The sequence below is a fragment of the Panicum hallii genome, chromosome 5 (assembly GCF_002211085.1).
Source record: "Panicum hallii strain FIL2 chromosome 5, PHallii_v3.1, whole genome shotgun sequence".
Lineage (NCBI taxonomy): Eukaryota > Viridiplantae > Streptophyta > Magnoliopsida > Poales > Poaceae > Panicum > Panicum hallii.
This window is the reverse complement of record NC_038046.1, coordinates 39,723,621-39,746,352: the sequence shown is the minus strand read 5'-3', so window position 1 is coordinate 39,746,352 and position 22,732 is coordinate 39,723,621. Positions and strand designations below refer to the sequence as shown.

The window sequence follows — 22,732 nt, the reverse complement described above, 5'->3', positions numbered from 1 at the left end:
TTGTCGATGAAGTCGTCTAGATTGCTGCTTGAAGTTGATGGAGAAGCCTCTCGCTCCTTCAAGTTGGCCAAGTGGTTGTTGAAGCCACCCAAACCGTCAGTGACGTAGATCCAGGAGCCGAAGATGAAAGTCGTGCTCTCATCGAGCACAGCGCTGGTGAAGTTGAATGACGCCATCGGGTTCTCCAGTGGATCTTTAATGAGCCCCCTACCTAGCGCGCCAGCTGTCGGTGTTTTACTGCCACGCCCACCGAGGGATACCCCCGAGGTGGTGAGTTTGTAGGTAGGTATCGCCGAGATCAGGAACTCGAAGGTGCAAAGAAACACAAGGTTTTAGACAGGTTCGGGCCGCCGAGAGCGTAATACCCTATATCTTATGTGGTTTGTATTGCCTTTGATGGTGATTGTCCCCGAGGGGGTCCCTGTCCGCCCTTATATAGTCTGGGGGGACAGGTTTACATGGAAGTGCTAGTCGGGTGCAAGCCCAGGAGTCCTACTCAAGTACTTCTCGGGTAGTTTCCTACTGAGTCCAACTAGTCTAACAACTGTACAAGTAATCCTACTGCATTATGAGTAGTTACAACAGATGTAGGGTCTGGGCCATGCCCCATCCCGTATCCTAGGAGAAGTGTGCCACGTGGGCAGTCCCGTGTGCCCGGGTCGCCAGCTCCCTGCTGCCGGTGAGGTGGCTGTTAAAACCACCACGACCATTGGCGATGCAGAACAAGGAGCCGAAGGTGAATGTCATGCCCACATTGAGCACAGCGCTGGTGAAGTTGAACGCTGCCATCGAGTTCTCCGGTGGTGCTCGATGAACACCCCTACCTGGCGCACCATGAGTAGTTATGGGCTGGGCCCGTGCCAAACCGTGTCAGTCTATTAGTCATATCATGTCGGTTGAAAGGACCGTGATGTCGCCTAGAGGGGGGGTGAATAGGCGCACCTAAAATTTTCACTCCAAAGCAGCAGATAAAATTTACTGCCTGCCAAACCCGGAACTTCCGGGTTAGCAAATTTGGAACTTTCGAATTTAAGCAGGACAGTAGATGAACTCGGAACTTCCGGGTTCTACAAATCGGAACGTCCGGATTCACACAGAGCAGAGCGAACACAATAAATCTAGTGCGAGTAAATAGTTACAAGTTCAAACCCCAGATGTAGAGTAGGCTAAGTGGAGTTTCTGGAGCAGGTCCACGCAGTCCCTGTAATCACAAAAACAACAATCTCTCCAAGAACACAAGTGTTCAATGGAGAGCTCCACAAATCTACGAAATAAAATCGAACACAGTTGACACAAGGAATTTTACCGAAGTTCGGATTCACCGCATGTACTACACATGAATCCTACTCTCCGTTGAGGAGCGCCGCAAAGCCTCCCCGCCAAGGTGCTACACAAGCACACCTTGACCTTCCACTATCTTGATTTCCTTCCCTTACGGAGGTGAAAACCGACCCTTACAAACTTCCCGCGGCATCCCACACAATTGGGTGCTCGCTGGGCAACACCTAGCCGTCTAGGAGCCAAAGCTCCAAGAGTAACAAATGCGAAACACATGATTTCAGCCAAACTCAAGTGCTCAAGGTTTGCTGTGCTCTCTAGTGCTCTCAAACTTTCACTCTCTCAAACCCAACTCAAGAATATTACAAGAATCATATAATCTCACAAAGAGAGGTTGGGGAGAGCTCAACAAGACTACCAAGCTTTCTTAGGACGACCAGCAAGCAGCAGAAAAATGCTTGGAACAGCAGCCCCACAAGGAGGGTGCTAAAGGGTATAAGTAGTTGGGTCAAAAGAAACTAGTCGTTACGTGACAGTTAGAATCCGGAACTTCCGGATTCTCATACCCGGAACCTCCAGGTTTTCAAAACTACTAGCCGTTAGTACCACGCAAGCAAAATCCGGAACTTCCGGGTTGCCCCTGTTAATTCCACTCAATTTGCACTTGAGGCTTTTATATCTCTCTCAACTTACTTCGGTTTACTTGAGCACTGAGGCTAAACCAAAACATAATGTGATGCATCCCTACGGTACACCAATACTCAAGATCAAAGATAGATTACATTTCAACCATTTGAGTTTCTCAAAAGTGTACCATGTCATGCCTTGATCATTCTCAATCTGAGGAGTGCATCCAACTTGGTTTCTATAACTTGAGCACAACTTCCTTGAGCTAGTGACTTGAGCTATTATCTTTGAATGAAATCCACTTCTTGTTCAAACTACCATCTTTACAATAAGATTCTAGAAGGATTGATACTCGCTAATATGAACACTCTACATGACCAAGATTCTTCAAGTTGAAGTTGAATTTAAAGAAAGTTTTTTCACCTTAGCGTTGGTACCCCGACACAAACCAATTGCCCTTCGCCAAGCTTAGTTCCTCGAACACAATCCCAAATTCCAACTCTTCATCCTTGCATCACATAGAGTTCTATATAGGTTTGTATCATAATTAAATCATCAATGAAATCTATTCTTCACAATTCTTTGCAACTTATCTTCTATTGATAGATTATCCATTTCTTCACAAGAAATTCTCTTCTAGTGTTATGACTTTGTCAACAAGCTTTATTTAGATATAAGAATAAATAGTTGTCATCAACATGTAACTCAATCCATATAGTAATTATTGCTTGTTAATATTGTCACTTTAATCATAGCTTAGTCACACGTCTTGTCATATAAGTCTTTTATCTTTACTTTTAATATCTTTCGTCATAAATATTCCATTGATATACCAATCAACTCCTGCTTATATACTCAACAAGATCATGATCATTAGTTCTTTAATCGCGGTATCACTCTATTCACCAAAACCCACTAGAGACCTAGATGCACTTTCACCTATGCCGGCTCTGCATGCTGAAATTTCAACCCACTTACAATACTACGGGCCATTCCGTGCCGATACTATGACTGTATCCACCACTGTACCCACCATGTCGGATAATATTTTAAGTACCGTGCCCCATGCGGCCATGACCTGTTTGGCCATCTACAGAGGCTAGATGCCAATGCGGCAACGCCGTAGAGCGCCATCGGTCGTCTTGAAGACAGGGTACCTCATGGAACGCTGTCCATCTTCTGCAAAAGCTGCGATGCACATTTCAGCGTGGCGCAAGGATGCCACATGGACATGGCGCACGGTGCCGCAACAGAAACAGGCTTCCTCCAAATTCAAAGAAAAAAGTTTACATAACCCTTAACTATCCATAATATACTACTTCACCCCAAAACATAAAACCGGATATTCTATGCTCTAAAATTTCTAAAACCGATCAAATAACCACCCTAGGTGATTTTGGACGGTGGTTTTGCTACAGTAACGCGGTTTTACTTTTTTCTTTTTTATTTATTTCCGCTGAATCTTTAAAAAATTATAGTAAATCATAGAAAAATCATAAAATGGAAAATCTAATTTTGTTGGACTCCACATGTGTAGGTCTAAACAGTGAAAATATAATATGGTATGTTTTAGTATAAAGTTTTTACTGTAGCTTTAGATGTATACTTTTCTGTAATTAATTGGAATAATTCATAATTGCAACTTCTATGGTACAAAATCTATAACTAAATTATACATGATCGAATGAGTATGAAATTTTTACTACGGTTAAAGCATAAATTTTATCATAATTGTACAATTGCACCATAGAAGCCACAGTTATGAATTATTCCAATTAATTATAGAAAAGTATAGATCTAAAGTTACAGTAAAAACTTTATATTAAAGCATACCATATTATATCTTCACTCACTATTTAGATCTACTCATGTGGAGTCCAACAAATTGAATTTTTTATTTTATAATTTTTCTATAATTTACTATAATTTTTTAAAGATTCTACAGAAATAAATAAAAAAAGAAAAAACCGCGTTATTATAGCAAAACCATCATCCAAAACTAATTGGATGGTTATTTGACCAGTTTTGGAAAGTTTACATAATAGAATATTCGGTTTTATAGTTTAGAAGGTGAAATAGTTCATCATGAATAATTAGAAGCTTATGTAGACTTTGTTTTTTCCAGTCCAAATGTACGCCGGTCCGCGTAGTGCATTCGTCGCCGGTACAAAAGTTGCCGACTCGACACCAGCGGTCCAGCATACGCATGCGTATATATTCCTCGTGGGGAATAACGGCACGGCAGGCCGGCCACCGGAGACGACGTCACATCATGCTGACCGCGCCGGGCCGTCTGGAGCACGGCGCGCCAGGGATCGACGACGGAGCCAGCCACGCACGCGCCAGCAGCTATTGGCCATAAACCCCTGCTCCTCTTCCGCTCACCGCGACCAGACAAAAAGAAACCTCCACCCTCCTCTGCTTCTCCTCCCCAGCTCCGCCCCTCTGGAAGAGGAGAGGGCCTCCAGACGAGCCCACCCAACCCAGGCACGCAGCCAGTCCAGTCCACACGACCCGATCACCGGCCTCTGCATGCGTTGCCGCCAGCAGCAGTGATCATCGGAACCCCGGGCCACCGCATGGCCCTCGCCTCGTCGCCGCCGTCGTGGTGGGTCACCATGGAGGCCTGCGACCTCCCCTCCGGCTCCGGCGCGGGGCTCGGGGAGTGGGCCGCGTTCCTCTTCCTCTCCAGGTGCTCGCAGCGCGTGCTCCTCTCGGCCGCGTCGGCCGTGTTCCTGGTGGTCCTGCTCTGCCTCGGCGCGGCGAAGCTCGTCTCCACCCGGCGCCAGCGGGAGCGGCATGGCGGCGACCTCAACGGCGGCAGCGGCGCCGCCAAGGAGCCGCTGCTCGATAGGGGGGGTGGAGCGGCGACGGCGGTGCGGTTCGGGCCCGGGTTCGTCGTCGCGCTCGCGGCGTCCGCGGTCCTCGCCGCCTTCTACGGCGTCCTGCTCGTCCTCTCTCTCGTCACTAGGGGCGGGGCCCTGGAGGCGGCGTTCCTGGCGCTGCAGTGCGCGGCGCACCTGGCCGCCGCAGCGGTGGTCGCGCACGAGAAGCGGTTCCGCGCGGCGGCGCACCCGCTGGCGCTGCGGCTCTACTGGCTGGCGGCGCCCGCGCTGACGGCGCTCCTCGCTGGCACCGCCGTCGCGCGCCTCGCATCCGGGGTTACGGACTCCCTCCCGGACGACGCGCTCGCGGTGGCGGCGCTGGCCCTGTCCCTCCCACTCCCGCTGCTCGCCATCTCCGGCGCGACGGGCATCGTCTCCGCCGCGTCGACGTCCGCCGGCGCCGCCGCCACGCCGGACGCGGCTGGCGACGACGAGAGCAGCAAGGACAAGAACGTGACCCCCTACGCGACGGCGTCGTGGGCGTCCCGCGCGTCGTGGGCGTGGATGAACCCGCTGGTGCGCCGCGGCTACCGCGCGGCGCTGGAGCTGTCGGACGTGCCGTCCCTGTCCCCCGCCCACCGCCCCGAGCGCATGCACGAGCTCTTCACCCGGCACTGGCCGTCCTCCTCCTCCAAGGAGGCCGGCAACCCGGTGCGGCACACGCTGCTCCGCTCCTTCTGGCCGCTGCTCCTCCTCAACGCGTCGCTGGCGCTGCTCCGGCTGACGGTGATGTACGTGGGCCCGACGCTGATCCAGAGCTTCGTGGACTACACCGCCGCCGTCGGCCAGCGGCCGCTGGGCGAGGGCGCGCGGCTGGTGGCGACGCTGCTGGCGGCCAAGTGCGCGGAGGCGCTGTGCAGCCACCAGTACAACTTCCACTGCCAGAAGCTGGGGATGCAGATCCGGGGCGCCCTCATCGTGGCGCTCTACCGCAAGGGGCTCCGGCTGTCGTGCTCGGCGCGGCAGCGGCACGGGCTGGGCATGATCGTCAACTACATGGCCGTCGACGCGCAGCAGCTCTCCGACATGATGCTGCAGATCCACTACCTCTGGCTCATGCCGCTCCAGGTACCTGCCGACCTTACAGTTCGATCGTGATTGTTTCGCGGTGATCGCAGCTACTAGATTCGATCCGGCCGCGCCGTTGCGGCGCACGTCGTCGTCGTCGTAGCTAGCGGCGATCGAGCGAACGAGCGATGCGCGCGCTGTGGCACGGCCGCGGCCGGCACGGGTGTTGGCAGCTTTTGGCGATGGCTCGTGCTCCGCGTGTTCGCCTCATGGTTGATGCGATGGCGAAGTGTGTTGCCTTTTTTTTGTTCCCTGGAGTCACGATTTGTGAGGGACGCATGGATGGGGATGGTGTGGGTCTGCTGGACTGGAGGAGAAGCGAGGAGTGTGGGGGGAGACCGAGAGACGGAGAGAGCCCTGTCCCCTGTGGAGGCGGTTGCACAGTATTGAATTTTCCGTGGGGCCGATTGGTTGGTTAGTTTCAGACAGATTCCAGACCTAGGAAAAAAAAGAATTGGGCCAGGCATCACCATAAATACGGCTGCTAAACCACACGTAGGAGTGTCCCATTTGCGCTTTCTTTTTGGAGCCCTCGGCACTGCAGCTACACCAGCTATGGTCGATCGATCGGTACGCATGCCTTATTTCGCGACTGCGACTGCCGCACGCAAATGCAGCTGCTAGTTGGCCGGTGCGCAGCAGGAGCAGGTCTGGTTTGTTCGCCCATCAAGGCAAGGCATTGCATTTCCGTCGTCGCTGCAACCATCATATCTGCGGCGGCTACGATCGCGCGAAAGGCACAGGCCGGGATCGAGCACGTCCGCATCCCTTGTTAACGTGACATGCCGGCCCAATAAAAATAAATTTAAGCTCACCAGTGGCTAAGTGTGAGTGGCATAGCATGTGTAGCAAGTTATCCCACATTGCTAGTTAAGAGTAAGATTCACCAACGTATAAATCCAAGTGCTAAGTGTGTTTCAACTTCCGGATTAATTCTTTTACGCGAAACGAGAATGAAAACGTAAGCGAGATTGGTGTGAGTAAGTATTTTCTCAACGTGTGAGTAGAACTGACCCATATTTGAAAAAACGGCGTTACAGTTATCGTTCGCTTCGTCGGCTCCTCTCTCTTTTGTCGCCTGCGTCCAGGCTCGTCCGCTCGGCCGGCGTGCACACACGGTCCCACAAATGACGTTACAGATCATGACCCTTTTTCTTCACGAGTAGTACAAAGAAAGAGGGTGAAACTGAAACCAGGGCTGGGGGACGCCATGCGTGGCCGGCGTTCGTGCCACGTCGCCGCCTCCCCATTTGGCTTTTTAATCACCATGGCACCCGGAGCGGCATCAGGGGCCATCTGCGCTAGGTGCTACGTACCGGCGTTGATCGGATCAAGTTGACCCTTGTTTTTTTTAAAAAAAATACGAACGTGCATTGTTTTGTAATCCACTGCTACTGTTTAGATAGTGCTCCTAGGGCCGCGGTTTCTACGGGGAGTACTTCGCTTGATGGAGAGATGGTCGTGCGTGCCGACGGCGATTATATATATTAATTATAATTAAACTAGTTTGCCGTCGCCTCGACCGGGGCGGGGTTGGTGGTCGATCGCCAGCTGCCTTGACTGACTGGGATCCGCTTCGTCCCCGAATCCCATAGTCCTCCACGTGCTCCTGCTGCCCGAGTGGTTAGCATGACATCCGGGACCCACCGTCCTTGATTACATTTTCTAACTCACTGTTACGTACTGTACCAGCTGCCAGTAGCTGTGCATCTGCCTGCCTCTGGCTATCTATCTATCTAGAAGAGCGTTTGGACAAGGATCAACGCCGTACCGTCCCGCGCGCACATTTTCTTTTCATTACATCCATTCATATTTCTAATATTAATTTTTATGTCGACTTCTTCATGAATAATTTTACTTACTGGAAATATTTTAGAGTTTTTACTTACTAGAAATATGCGAATGGATTTCATCATCCTAATCAGTGATTAATAATAAATGCTACGCAAATTAAAAAAACAGGTTGGCGTGGCGCTGGGCCTCCTGTACACGTACCTTGGCCCCCCGGTGACGTCGGCGCTGGTGGGCGTCGCCGGCGTGATGGTGTTCGTGCTGCTGGGCACCCGGCGCAACAACCGGTACCAGTTCTCGCTGATGATGGAGCGCGACAAGCGGATGAAGGCGACCAACGAGATGCTGGGCAACATGCGCGTCATCAAGTTCCAGGCGTGGGAGGGCCACTTCGACGCGCGCATCGGCCGCTTCCGCCGCCTCGAGTTCGCCTGGCTCTCCCGCTTCATGTACTCCATCTCCGGCAACATCGTCGCGCTCTGGAGCGCGCCCGTCGTCGTCTCCGCGCTCGTCTTCGCCACCTGCGTGCTCTGGGGGACGCGCCTCGACGCGGGGCTCGTCTTCACCGCCACGTCCTTCTTCAAGATCCTGCAGGAGCCCATGAGGAACTTCCCGCAGGCAATGATACAGGCGTCGCAGGCCATGATCTCGCTGCAGCGGCTCGACTCGTACGTTCCTTGTTATTTTATTTTTATTTTTATTTTTATATATATATGTGTGTGTTATATATATAACTATATATACATAAATACACACACAGAATGATGACAAAAATAATAAAATTCATGATAATTAATGGACAGGTACATGACGAGCGCGGAGCTGGACGACGGCGCCGTGGAGCGGGAGCCCGCCGCGGCGTCGGGGAGCGACGGGGCGGCCGTGCAGGTGACGGGGGGCGTGTTCGCGTGGGACGACGAGGTGGAGGCCGGCCAGGAGGTGCTGCGCGGGGTCGACCTGGACATCCGGACGGGCGCGCTGGCGGCCGTGGTGGGAATGGTCGGCTCCGGCAAATCGTCGCTGCTCGGCTGCATCCTCGGCGAGATGCGCAAGGTCTCCGGGAAAGTACGTGCACATTCTCACCCTATTGCTGGCAGTTACTGCATGCATTTGAGCCACCACTACGTAGTACTAACACATAACTGAACTGAACTTGCACTCATTCGTAGTAACCTAAGCGAATGAACCCTTGCGTACCCTATCTTGGAAAATATAATGATTGCCCCATCTTCCTTTCACCAAGATAACTAGCACTCACAACACATACAGCGAATTGACATGCCACCGGCTTGAAATAAATGATGCACGAACCACGTTGCCATTATTTTATCGGAAAATAAAACAATGGAGTGGTACCTAGTACGTAGCATGCAGCGGCTGTTTGGATCCGAGTACTGACGTTTAAAAATAGTAAAGTTTAGCATCCACCTTTAGCTACTGCATTTTCTTCCATCTCTAAAAATAATGATTATATAATAAGCAATAAATCTTACTATAGAAAACTACAACTAAGTTGGTGCAATAGTCCGGACATTAAAACCCATCTATACTCACTTATCTGTGACTCGGAAATATTTTCTACACACATTTACGGTACATTGGACGACGACACTTATATGTAGTTTCTTATAATACTGCAAAAGGCCTATAATAACCCAGCCAGGAGATAAGACGCACGCAGGTCTCAGAAGAAGCAATCCAGAGATCTCGATCCGATTCCGATGCCACATCATCGGCCCGCCAGGCGTCTGTGTCTGGAGACATAAAGTGCACCGCACTAGCTAGCAACCTTGTCAACAATGTTTGTCCTAAGCGCTGGAGGTTGTTGTCGAGTAGTCTTTCCAGGTGATGCTGCATGCGCACATAAGCGAAATCGTAAGAGTCTGAAATAAACATCCACATGATTGGTTAGGGTGTTAGGATCCGCGACTATTAGTCCGATCATATAGATATTTGGATGCCAAATAGAAATATTAAATATGAGTTAACTATAAAACTAATCGCATAAGATGGTGCTAATTCATAAGATGAATCTATTAAACCTAATGAATTCATTATTAGCACATGTTTACCGTAACATAATATGGTTAGATTATGAACTAATTAGGTTTGACAGATTCATCTCGCGAATTAGCCTCTATTTATATAACTAGTTTTAATTAGACTATATTTAATACTCGTAGTTTAGTTGGCATAAAAAAAAGTTTAGACAGGAGAAACCAGACAGGCCATCGTGCGGGGTGGTACCGGCACATACAGGTCGGAACGTGCCTTGTTTCAGGGATCAGACACAACACAACAGTATAGTACAAAAAGACAAGATCGATCGATGCCTCAGGTCAGCTGATGGAACATGTTCTTCTTTCTACTAGTACTAGTCCCGTACTCCGTAGAATCCAAGCCAGGAGCACCGAGGATCCGGGCCTGCCTTATCATGGGTGGGGGAGATGCCAAGTTTGTTCCGGAGCAGGCCTGGCCTGCACGGCGGCGGACGCGCGCGTGCTTTTCAGTGGAATCGGCTTTGCAGCGATTTCCGTCACCTCTCTTGTGGTCTGGTCAGACTCAGAATTAGTACTACTAGTACCCTGCGCCAGTGTGTGGTTGACCGTGAACAGCGTAGGGAATCATTGGCGATCTTCTGCTGCGTCTTGTACGTATGCCATAGCCATTGGCCAGCACTGTTACGTGGGACACCAGCATGAGAGTCCGACTCCAATTCGGGCGTCCCGTTGGGACATGTTGGACACGCTGCTTGAGCGTGGACCCCCGATGATGCAATTTGGCTCGGATTCGGGCGTCCAATTCGGAGTTTTTCCTTGTGTTGGATTTGAGTGTCCAAGGGGACATTGGATTTGAGACGCACATGGTCTTGTATAGGGTGGGGAAAACTGGACAAACCGAAATGGAATGAATAACCACTTTTTCGGTTTATTTGGTTTCCATAACACTTTTCTTTTATCTTTGTTTAATTCTTTTGGTTTCAGCTTTTAAGTTAGCCTAAAAACTGAATTGTGGTATAACCAGTGAACTTATGCTAGCACCATCTCCAAAGTGATACTATTTGAGTTAGAGTGCTGGTCGTCCTGTGAAGTTGTCATATTGTATATGCATGCATGGACGGCTATATTTGCATTGCAATGACATGCGTCTTGCCATTTGTATTGTTAAATTTGTTGAAAAGTTGAGGTTTACTGACATGTTCAAATTTCGGGCTGAAAACCGAATATCAAACCTTAGATTTTTCGTCATTTATTAGATTTGGTTTTCAATTTTCATTTTCCTTTGTTATTTTTTTCTTAACATTACAAAATAGAAAAAAGAACATAACTGATGTTGGCCTGAGTAAAAAGGTTAACTGATAATGTTTATATCTGACTAAATGCACGTAATATGCAAGATACCATAGTGCAGTTATAACCATGACCAATTGTAGAATTGATAAAGTAAATAAAATGCTTCTCTTATGATTTGTTAAGGTACGGGTACGCAAAGGTAGATTCACTAAACCTGTTGATACAGGTTCTTTTGTTGTAGCAACCAATCTTATACTGTACTAGTTCTAACTTCTTTCATATATATACATATTTTCAACTGGTTCCTCCTCTATATGGAAATTTCGACAACATGTACTCAGTGAGACGCTCATAAAGCTGCTCAAAAGAATCTTTGATCGAGTTCAACCTTTGAGAGAGCAACCCTCATATTTTCATAGGGAGATAAAACAGAAGCCTCATCTGTTGTTTGCTATTGATTGCAGGTGAAGGTCTGTGGCAGCACAGCTTACGTCGCGCAGACGGCATGGATTCAGAACGGCACCATCGAGGAGAACATCCTCTTCGGGAAGCCCATGCACCGGGAGAGGTACAAAGAGGTCATCAGGGTGTGCTGCCTGGAGAAGGACTTGGAGATGATGGAGTTTGGCGACCAGACGGAGATTGGCGAGCGTGGCATCAACCTCAGCGGCGGGCAGAAGCAGCGCATCCAGCTCGCCCGTGCCGTCTACCAGGACTGCGATGTCTACCTCCTCGACGATGTGTTCAGCGCAGTCGATGCGCACACCGGCACTGAGATCTTCAAGGTACTCGTACTCCATGATGAAGCTCAATTTCGCTAAAGTTTCTGGTAGTTTGACAGTTGCGGTCATAAAATTGCTGAACTTGATCAGATACTGAACTTATGTGCTTCAGATTCCCAACTGGATCGGATGAATAGCAGTAGGCTGAATTCAACGTCTGCTTATGTTTGTGCAGGAATGTGTGAGAGGTGCTCTGAAGAACAAGACCGTTGTGCTTGTGACCCACCAAGTTGATTTCTTGCACAATGCCGATATCATATACGTAAGCGCCTTGTGCTTTTTTCGTAAGTGTTCTCAATTGATTCCGGTCACATTTGGGCACCTCTGAATTGAATCAACCACTGCACATCCTTCCAGGTGATGAAGGACGGCATGATCGTGCAATCCGGCAAGTACGACGAGCTCCTCCAGCCCGGCTCCGACTTCGCGGCGCTGGTGGCCGCCCACGACAGCTCCATGGAGCTCGTGGAGAGCGCGGCGCCGGCGAGCGAGCGCGAGCTTCCCCTCTCCCGGCAGCCGTCGAACAAGAACGTCGAATCGTCCTCGTCGTCCTCCATCGTGGCGCCCAAGGCCGAGAAGGCGTCGGCGCGGCTGATCAAGGAGGAGGAGCGCGAGAGCGGGCACGTGAGCTTCGCCGTGTACAAGCAGTACATGACGGAGGCGTGGGGCTGGTGGGGCCCGCTCGTGGTGGTGGCGGTCTCCGTCGCGTGGCAGTGCTCGCTGGTGGCCAGCGACTACTGGCTCGCCGACGAGACCTCCGAGGAGAACGCCGCCTCGTTCCGGCCGTCCCTGTTCATCAACGTGTACGCCATCATCGCCGCCGTCTCGGTGGTGCTCGTCACGGCGCGCGCCTTCCTCGTGGCCGTCATCGGCCTCCAGACCGCGGACAAGTTCTTCAAGCAGATCCTCAACAGCATCCTGCACGCACCCATGTCCTTCTTCGACACCACGCCGTCCGGCAGGATCCTCAGCAGGGTACGGCATCGGGACACACTTCTCTGTTTGATTTGCTTGCTCCTGTTCATGTAATATCTGAGTGTCTGAGATGGTTTATGATCTCCCGCAGGCGTCATCGGATCAGACGAACGTCGACCTCTTCCTGCCGTTCTTCGTCTGGATGAGCGTGTCCATGTACATCACCGTGATCAGTGTGCTGGTCGTCACGTGCCAGGTGGCGTGGCCGTCTGTCGTCGCCATCATCCCTCTGGTGATACTGAACCTCTGGTACCGGGTGAGTGTGCGCTCTGCCGCCATGGCAACAACTCTCTCTGATGCTTTCACTTTGTTGTGCTCTGCACTTGCTGCGTCTCTTGACGATCTGGTATGATCCACGGCAGGGCTACTACTTGGCGACGTCAAGGGAACTGACCCGCCTCGAGTCGATCACCAAGGCTCCGGTGATCCACCACTTCTCGGAGACGGTTCAGGGTGTCATGACCATCAGGTGCTTCAGAAAGGAGGACAGCTTCTTGCAGGAGAACCTGAACCGGGTGAACGCGAGCCTGAAGATGGACTTCCACAACAACGGCGCGAACGAGTGGCTCGGTTTCCGGCTCGAGCTGATCGGAAGCTTTGTTCTCTGCTTCACAGCCTTGCTCATGGTCACATTGCCGAGCAACTTCGTGAAGCCAGGTGGGTTTCTACCATCTGATTGACTGTACAGTTATTACCATCATGATTTCTGTGTGGAGATATTGTGACGTTCTCTATTCTCTAATGGTTTCGAACTCTGAATACCCTTCTCACAATGCAGAGTATGTTGGTCTATCATTATCGTATGGTCTATCCCTCAATCAGGTGTTGTTCTGGGCCATCTGGATCAGTTGCTTCATAGAAAACAAAATGGTCTCAGTTGAGAGGATAAAGCAGTTCACAAACATTCCTTCAGAGGCCGCATGGAGGATCAAGGACTGCCTACCAGATGCTAACTGGCCAACAAAAGGAGACATAGATGTCGTTGATCTCAAGGTACATCCCAAAACTGATAGTCTGATACATTTTATTTTTTTCAAAAAAGATATTCATGGTGCAGCATTCAATAATTGAGAAGCATCAAGTAACACGAGTTTGTCTCTGTGCTTCTGCAGTTTAGGTATAGGCACAACACTCCCCTAGTGTTGAAGGGCATCACAATAAGCATACATGGAGGAGAAAAGATTGGAGTCGTTGGCCGAACCGGTAGCGGGAAATCAACACTGATCCAGGCATTGTTCAGAATAGTGGAGCCTTCTGAGGGGAAAATAATTATCGACGGAGTTGACATCTGCACTTTAGGACTCCATGACCTTAGGTCTCGGTTTGGTATCATTCCTCAGGAGCCTGTTCTCTTTGAGGGGACCATTCGGAGCAACATCGATCCGCTTGAGCAGTATTCTGATGATGAAATCTGGCAGGTACATATTTCAACAAGCCTTTTTTTTCATCTATTTATTTTTTGCTATCATCTTGTTAGGAGCTAAACTTGATTCCCTTTTAGGCTTTGGAACGTTGTCAGTTGAAAGAAGCTGTGGCTTCAAAACCCGAAAAGCTTGACGCTTCAGGTCTGTTAACGATTAACTCAAGTGTTTAATATGCCGAGAAAATAATATGAGTTTCGTTTTTCTTATTTCAATGTTTCATACTGTTTTCTCCGATAAGACGTTCGTAAAATAGTGATTTAAGGGTACTATGTCAGTTACTTGCATGAAGAACTTAATGGAAAAGGCCTAAGTTTTTCCTTACAGCAGCCTTTTGAACCAAAGAAATTTCTTGAAACATTTGATGCAGCTACGTACTGACAATGAACATATTTTTACCTTTTTCTCTACCTAGTTGTCGACAACGGTGAGAACTGGAGTGTAGGACAGCGGCAACTGCTATGCCTGGGCCGGGTGATGCTGAAACGCAGCAGGATACTATTCATGGATGAGGCCACTGCTTCAGTGGATTCCCAAACTGATGCTGTGATTCAGAAGATCATCCGGGAAGACTTTGCAGCTTGCACAATCATCAGCATCGCCCACAGAATACCAACAGTTATGGATTGCGACAGAGTCCTTGTTATCGATGCAGGTAACCATCTAAAGCTTAACACCCTGTTCGCGATAATGCTACATTGAACTTCAGAGCTTCTTAGCAATATACTAGCATTTTAGAACTCTAGCTCAGGCTGCCCAATATCATCATAATTATCAATCTAAAATCTGAATCATTGCTCTAATAGGACTAGCAAAGGAGTTTGACCGGCCTGCGAATCTGATCGAAAGGCCATCTCTCTTTGGAGCATTGGTTCAAGAGTACGCAAACCGGTCATCCGATGTGTAGCCTTGGAGATGGCATAATTTTTGACTCAAGATTTCGGAGGAAATGGTGTGTTGAACTAGCAAGCTGCATTCATTTGCTCCGAATAAAACTGCGAGCCCTCAAAAGTTCGTGAGCGGTAACCGGGTTGTGTGGAAGGTCAGCGAAGGAGCCACGATGGGATTAAAGGCATCAAGATGACTGAGACGAAGTAGATTTCAAGAGGTGTTTCAGCCGTTTAGGCTGAAATTTTCTAATACTGTGAGTTGAAGATGATGTATGAATGTACTGTCCAACTAGAATATTATCACTCGGGCAGATTTTCTGCAGGCCAGATCAGCTGTATGGAACTAAAAACCATGGAAATTGAAAGAATTATTTGCTTCTCTAGAAGAACCATTTGAACTTGTGTGTATTGTTTGTTTGTACTTGATCCATTATGATTTACGTGTTTTCTATGGCACGCAGTTTTTGAAATATATTTGGCTAGTAGTATTTATGTTTGACTATCCCTCCATACGGAGGATGACTGGGAACCTAGAAAAACAGCCCTCAAGTTCAATGATTGTGCACCGTTAATTGGTTGCTTAATTCAATGGTTGATTGCTCATTGAGTAGGAGTGAAAACAAAGAAAACCCTAGCCTTCACTTCTCACAGATCTGGACGTTACTTTGAGTGAGTGAGAGAGAGAGAGGAGCAGAACACACACAACACAACTTAACACACAACACAACTTAAAAAGAGGGAGGAATAAGTAGGGAAGGAAATCTGTCCATATTTAGTGGCTCTGAACCAATCTATTTAGAGTGAGTAATTGGAGGCTCAAACATGCTTGAATTCACACCAAATTGGTGAGCTCGTTCTACACAGAGTACTTCGGTATGGTTTGAGAATTGGTTAACTAGAGCATCAGATACGAGGGGTTTCATCAGTCCGGGTGAATGCAGTTTAAGCATAGAGTAGTTTTGGTAGATGATCAGTTTGGGTGGTGAAGTGTCCAATTGAGCTAAAACTTTGTCAGTGTTCGAGGAACTTGTGAATTTGCATGCCTACCAAAATTTATGCATAGTGAACTTATAGTTTGTGAGATATGAAACTGATTACCGAATAGGATAGAATTTGTGACTCATCTTTTTACCTTTATCGTACCTTTTGTTAGATGTGAAAGGAATCAATGATTGTAGCCTAAGAGGCGAGGGCGTGAATTAGGCAACTTAAAACCTTAACCTATGGTCTCCATCTAGTTTACACAAAACTTAAACTAAACAAGCTATCTAGATGTGCAACTACGGTTCATCTAATGTGAAACCCTCATCCCAACACAAGTTTTGCAATTTATAACCAATCCTAACAAGATGCTACACTAAGAAAGTAAAGGTACACAAATTGCAAGTATAAAATGAGGAAACGTAAGGAGGAGAATGAGGGAAAGCAAACTCTTGACACGATGATTTATCCCATAGTATCGATAGGTAATAAGCCACCCCTAGTCCATATTGTTAAAGCACTCACAGAGAGTATTATTTTCCGGTCACCAAGTCTCTTCCGGGACTCCCCTTGACTTGCAACAAAGGCTCGGCCACTGAGGCTCATGCCAAGCCCCCTGTTCACCTTGATGCCGCCTTCACTACGGAGCTTCCCACGGAGGAGGGGTCTACTCGTCCCCCGCACAAAGCCGTCGTCACCACTCCACACCAAGCCGAAGGGTCGAAGACTTGCCAACAAGCCATGAAGACTCTAAGGGGCCGGCACACCGAGATTACAACTGAGGTTCATTCAAGAACAACACAAGGCATCTACATCTTGCTCTCTCACTCTAACTAGAGCTAGCGTAGCGCTATCACTCACAAAGCTTGTGTAACGCTTAAGGATTTGATCAATGAGCTCTTGGATGGCTCGGAGAACTTATTCAGAGTACGGGTGCTTCACACGAACTCCAGCAGCATCAAATGACCTTGGGTGAGATGCTTAAATAGGCTAGAGGGCAGCTCATAGCCGTTGCATACTTTTACCTAGAAAGGTATAAAGTGTCGGTTAAACCGATCATGGGTGTCGGTTTAACCGGTCACACTATACCTACCTGCTAGCCGTTGAACTCCAACTGCCTGCTTCTGCTGACATCATTGCAGCGACGCCTTGCACCGGCGAGTGTCGATTTAACCGGTGCTGAAGACTTTGTCCCTCAAACGCTTCTCTATCTTGAAATGCTCTCAGGATAATCAACTAACCAATGCGTCGACGCCTCTGCATATAGCGTCGGTTCAACCGGTACTAAAGGCACTTTTTCCCAAAACCTTCTGGAGCTTCTATGCATATCATCAGACCAACTGAAAATTGCACTGACGCCTATTGCCCATAGCGTCTGTTTAACCGGTGGTACTGGCTTTCTCTACACTTGGTCGTAGTTGCATTTTTCCCAATGCACCGGTCAGTTCAAATATGATGCCGTCAGTTTAAGCGACACATGTATTCATGCTTAACCTTGTCCAATTTGTCGTTACGTCAATTGGACACCTCAAATTTGTTAGTCACTTCAACTTGGACACCTTGACTATGGATTGGACTTCATCCATGGGACCTAGAAATCCTACAAATTTTGAGCTCAAAAATTTGTTAGTCCCATTGATTATATTGTCATACAATCACCAAAATCACAATTATGGCCTAATTGGCCATGTTTCTTACAAGATGGTTGTGGTCGGTGCTGTTGTTGCTGCTGCCAAGTTTCTATCATGGTGAATGTATTGCTTATTGAGTAATCCTCTAGAGGTTATTGAGAAGACTTTCAATAACCATTTGTTAATTATAATGAAAGCTTGGAGTGTGCAAGTGATGAGGACATCACCATGCTGGATACACCCGAGATTTGATCTTCTACGAGTTACAAGTCATCTCCAACTTGGTCTTCACGTCTGATTCAGACTCAGCCGACCACCCTGAACGGAAACGCTGATATCTCCTTCATACGATGTCAAAACGAGGCGTTCTTTGATGCGTTGGAAAGAAGATGATGAAAGATTTCTTTTGGTTCTAGTTCAAGCTCTAGAAAATTTGTGAATCATTCTATGTGACCAGGACAAATTGCTACGTCATCTATTTTGGGCCAAGTCGGCCTTGTATCTTGTCAGGCCTTAAGCCCAGGTTGAGGACGCCCCCAACTGGTCACCCTCAACCCTAGGACGTTCCCCCTTTTGTATAAACTCAGTAGCAGCCGCCACATTAGGGTTTGGATTTTGTTTAGTTCTAATTTTCCATTGAGAAACATACATCTTCATTATAACTATGACATCGAGTCATTTTGCTGTGAATCAGGGTCCCCATTCTTGTTCTTCACCACTGTGGCAATTAGTCCTTTTATGATCAGAGTTTGAACCCTATACTTATCTTTGCTTCATACACATCCGCAATTTCAGATTGCGTGCTTATACTTTCTTGCTTGTGTTCTTCAATTCGCTTGCAGGATTAGCCTTCTTGGTGAGGTCAATCAAGTTGTGCTTAGTTGATAACCAACGGAGCAGCGGTGTAACAGTTGCAGGGGTTTGAATCATATCTGATAGAAGCCCGGATCGCCAACGTCAAGTTCTCCACCAATCAAAACTATCATACCTATCAGAAGATCGGGCCAGTGCTACATCAAGTGGTATTAGGATTCAGGTTAACCGTGAGGTATATGTTCATATTCCCCTTTAGATTCTCGTTTGCATTACCTACAGTCCATAAAAAGTCAAAAAAATTACACATTTCGCTGTCCTATCAGCTATTTTAGCCTCTGCAATTTTGTTTCAGATTTGCTTTGTTGAGTTTGTGTCCGTGGTCGAGTCGTTGTTGCTGGTTTAGTGTGTTTGTGGTCGTAGTTCAATCGCCCGTCGCTGTTTGTTTCCGCCGCTGTCCCATCCACCTTTACCCAAACAACAAGTCGAGCCCTCACGTTACTTGACTTACCCCCACTAGCCAGCTTGTGTGAACTCTCACCGCGCAAGCCCTAGATATGTTGCAAGTCGCCGTGTGTTTTTTTCGCCTTCCATCATAGCCCTTCTTGCTTTCATCTGGCGATACCTATTACTGCATACACCAAGGATGCTTTGCCCTAGGTTGTTTGCTTGCTGAGACGCTTTGCTCAGCCGTGTTTCTACGTTGGAGGATATGGATGTTTTGCCCTAGCCACGCCGAAGTGTTCTGCCTTATTTTTGCCCTCCAAAAACCCTGATTCGAAGGCGCTTCCTTAAAACAGGCATAACTTTTCGCTTGTAAAGGATTGAGGCAAACTTTTTTTTTGAAATCATGTGAAATTTAATTTTGCATCCAACCGTGGCCCAGGGAACTCGGTCAAGGCAAAAGTAGAATCCCAAAATTCACTTTCTAAGTGGGAGATCTCAAGCTCCAAAGTTGCCGCACGCTTTTCAGAGAACGTGCCTGATTTTCTGTGGACCACATCTTAACTCTATTCAGGCTGAAATTTTTATGCTTGCGTCCCGTGTGTTCCCTGTTCAGAGAAAACATAAAAAAAAGTTGAAAAAATAAAAAAGTTGCAAAAAGACAACAACATGAAGAAAAATCACGGAAATAGATAAAAATAATTACATGAGTTGTTGGCTGCTTGTTCTTTGAGTTCTATCCATCGTTCTTTGTTCCAACTTGTTGTGCTATACCTAGAGACATATCTTAGCCAGCAATGGTGACTAGTACTTTGGATACTTATTGAACTTTGCTAATCTGCTTTCGATAATTGCTGATTCCTTACTGTCTTGTCATATTGTGCCTACCCAAGATACACGTATATACTTCTGTCAGTATAGGTTTGTCTTGCAACTGTTACACTCAACCTTGACAACAGATTATACCACCCTGGCTTTGGTAAGAACACTTGCAAGATGGTGGTAAGCCGCTTGAGCTATTGCACTTAGCTTTCACCACCACCCGATAGCAGTTAGTTGATAGGGATAATATATTGCTGTTATCTTTTGCTATCTTCTAACCATATCAGGAGGATTAGAGAAAGGAGTGGAGTCCCCTTTAGTAGTCGATCCTGTGAAGAATAAGTCGGTAAAGATATAAGTGACTTCACTTGATTCGTAGGCGATTGTCGATGAAGCCGTGGCGATTGTCGATGAAGCTGCGACGGTTGTTGATGAAGTCCGACTAATCAGAATCGATTCCGACTAGTTATTGACGATGCAAGGCCAGATCCCGGCTAGTTTTCTAGTCGAGACGAGTAATCGAAGTAGTCGTCGGCGGGTTGCCGAGCGTCCTCACGAAGTCGAAGTGGTAGTAGCATGATCCTTGTTGGTAGCTTCCGTGTAGTAGTCGGAGTAGTCATCTCCGATCTTGAGCAGGCGAAAGTCCTCCAATGTGAAGAGGGTCTCGAATCGCACGGCCTTCTGATAAACAGTGATCATGTTGCGTAGCCCGAAAGGTAATCGGGTACGCAGATCCTCAGACCGAATCACATCCGATTTGAGTCCTGGTGCAGCACGAGTTGAAGTCGCGTCGATGGCGGACTCCTCCTCGATCTCCCTGGCTAGGTCAAGGGAACGGCGTCTCGTCGAGGTTGTCGATGAACTTCTTGAGATCACTGCATTGAACTGTTGCGAATGCCTTCGGCTTCATGTTGTCGACGAGATGCCAACGAAAGCTGCCTGCACCGTCAGTGACGCAGACCCATGAGCCAAAGATGAAAGTTGTGCCCTCGTCGAGCATGGCGCTGGTGAAGTTAAAAGATGCCATCGAGTTCACCGGTAGATGCTCGATGAACTCACCTACTTGGCACGCCAGCTGTCGGTGTTTAACCTCCAAGCCTGCCGAGGGATACCCCCGAGGTGGTAGATTGTAGGTGGGGTGTCGCCGAGATCAGAAATTCGAAGGTGCAAGAAACACCAAACTTTAGACAGGTTTGGGCCGCCGAGAGTGTAATACCCTATGTCATGTGTGATGGTTTGTATTGCCTTATATGATGTGATATATCTTGATTTGGAGGGGGTCCTTGCCCGCCCTTATATAGTCTGGGAGGACAGGGTTACATGGAAGCCATAGTCCGATACTAGCTTAGATGGAAGTCATAGTCCGATACTAGCTTAGGAGTCTTACCCCAGTACTACTCGGGTAGTTTCCTTCTGTTCCGACTAGTTCTACTCCTGTACGAGTAGTTACAATTGGTGTAGGGTGTTGGCCATGTCCCATCTCTTATCCTAGAATATGTACGCCATATGCGTAGTCCTATGGCCTCGGGTCTGACAAGCCCCCAAGCTCTTCGTAGTTGAGTATTGCATACTTCCGAGTACTTCTGAAGGCCAAGTTCTCCGAATTCCGTCTTGAAGGTGTTTTCTGAGTACTTCCTTGTCTGCATTGAGGCTGTGAGGTGCTTATGCCCTGAGTAGTTTTCATTCTTTCATACGGGGTGCAATGAAACTCGCACTCCATATGGAGTAGCCCCCGAGCCTTAGCTTGAATCGAAGATTAGGCTGAGGGTCAAATTAGTCTTGAATCTTCTGCTCTTATCTTTCAAAAATTTAAAAAATAAGCCATCAATGACATGTGTCCTGCAGCCCTCTAGCCTTGAATCCAAATCCTAAGATTTGGAAAAAAAGATCCAAAGAGTCGTGGCATGCATTATGTATAAAATTAAGAATTTGATTTTGATGGTTAAAATGGGCAAATTGGTTCAGAAAGGAAAACCTCTTTTTTTGAAATGAGATAAAAAATTAGTTAAGCAAATAACTCTCCTAAAGTAACCTGAAATTACTGCTCAAAACAAATCTTATCCCGATATGAACTCTTCAGCTTCTTCACAGTGCTACACCGAGCTGTTTCCTGTGCCCAGCCCTAAGCATGGGAGCCAGACGAGCCGCTGAAAGCATGCTGAGTGCCCTGTTGCCCCCAGCCCCCGAGCACGGGAGCCAGACGAGTCGCACAAGATACGCCGAGTAGTCAGTGGCACCAACCCCCGAGCCTGAAGATCCGCCGAGTTGCCGTTGAATCTTGAACTGCCGATGAAGCCGACTTTAATACTATTTTGTATAAATTTGGTTAAATTTTAAATTGTTTGACTCATCGGAAAGCGATAGTTGCATTCTTTTTGAAACATAGGGAGTAGACGGAAATCTCTCTTGCTAGATCTGCCGATGCCAGCCTCCTTTTGCTTGCTGGGCCTAAGCTTGGGCAGCCATTTCTCTGTTCTCCAACCTCCCGCGCATAGTGGCAGAGAGCAATCAACATCCATTTACTTGGAGTAAACATCTATTTATCCTAAGTAGAAAGACGTTGTCGCACCCTCAACTCACCTTCTCTGAAATATTTCGTCTTGGTAGCCTCATCTTTGGCATTCTAGAGAGAATGTTGGAATTAGGCGCATTTTTTATATAATCCACATAATTCCTTATACATATAACCAGCTCGGTCTTTTCCCAACTCACCTCATCTCATCTCACCCGTGCATATGCTCGCTCCCATTTTTTCTTATGTGGCTCCACCACCCAATGGCGGATCGGAGCCAGCCCAAAAGTTTAGCTGGAGGACTCTAGGAACAAACTGCGTGCACCAACGCCATTACGTAAGATTAAAGTATGCATAGATTTAGTAATAACCCTAATAGCCTACAACCCTCCGTAAGACTAAGTGCAAACTCTAAACTAATGACACATAAAAACTATATATAGCATCGTAGTTTATGAAAATTCTAAAAAGATGCATTCAGGAATAGAAAATTTTATGCCCGCCAATGAGTTATGTTTA

General features: G+C 47.7%; 1 protein-coding gene across 1 annotated transcript; it reads left to right on the top strand.

Moving 5' to 3' along the window:
- Positions 1-4,286: 4,286 nt before the first annotated feature.
- LOC112892912 (ABC transporter C family member 14-like) lies at positions 4,287-15,408 on the top strand. Its single transcript, XM_025960009.1, has 13 exons — positions 4,287-5,858; positions 7,821-8,317; positions 8,453-8,714; positions 11,407-11,727; positions 11,900-11,986; positions 12,082-12,699; positions 12,791-12,955; positions 13,062-13,356; positions 13,478-13,692; positions 13,812-14,117; positions 14,201-14,264; positions 14,536-14,775; positions 14,927-15,408. The coding sequence occupies exons 1-13, from the start codon at positions 4,485-4,487 to the stop codon at positions 15,025-15,027; spliced, it is 4,545 nt and encodes a 1,514-aa protein (XP_025815794.1). The 5' UTR covers positions 4,287-4,484; the 3' UTR covers positions 15,028-15,408.
- Positions 15,409-22,732: the final 7,324 nt, after the last annotated feature.

What these genes read in the sequence shown, in the direction of transcription:
- LOC112892912 (XM_025960009.1), top strand. Translation starts at nt 4,485, where the DNA reads ATGGCCCTCGCCTCGTCGCCGCCGTCGTGGTGGGTCACCATGGAGGCC. An exon ending in TCTGGCTCATGCCGCTCCAG is followed by an intron (nt 5,859 to 7,820) that starts GTACCTGCCGAC and finishes TTAAAAAAACAG; the next exon opens with GTTGGCGTGGCGCTGGGCCT. An exon ending in CTGATGATGAAATCTGGCAG is followed by an intron (nt 14,118 to 14,200) that starts GTACATATTTCA and finishes ATTCCCTTTTAG; the next exon opens with GCTTTGGAACGTTGTCAGTT.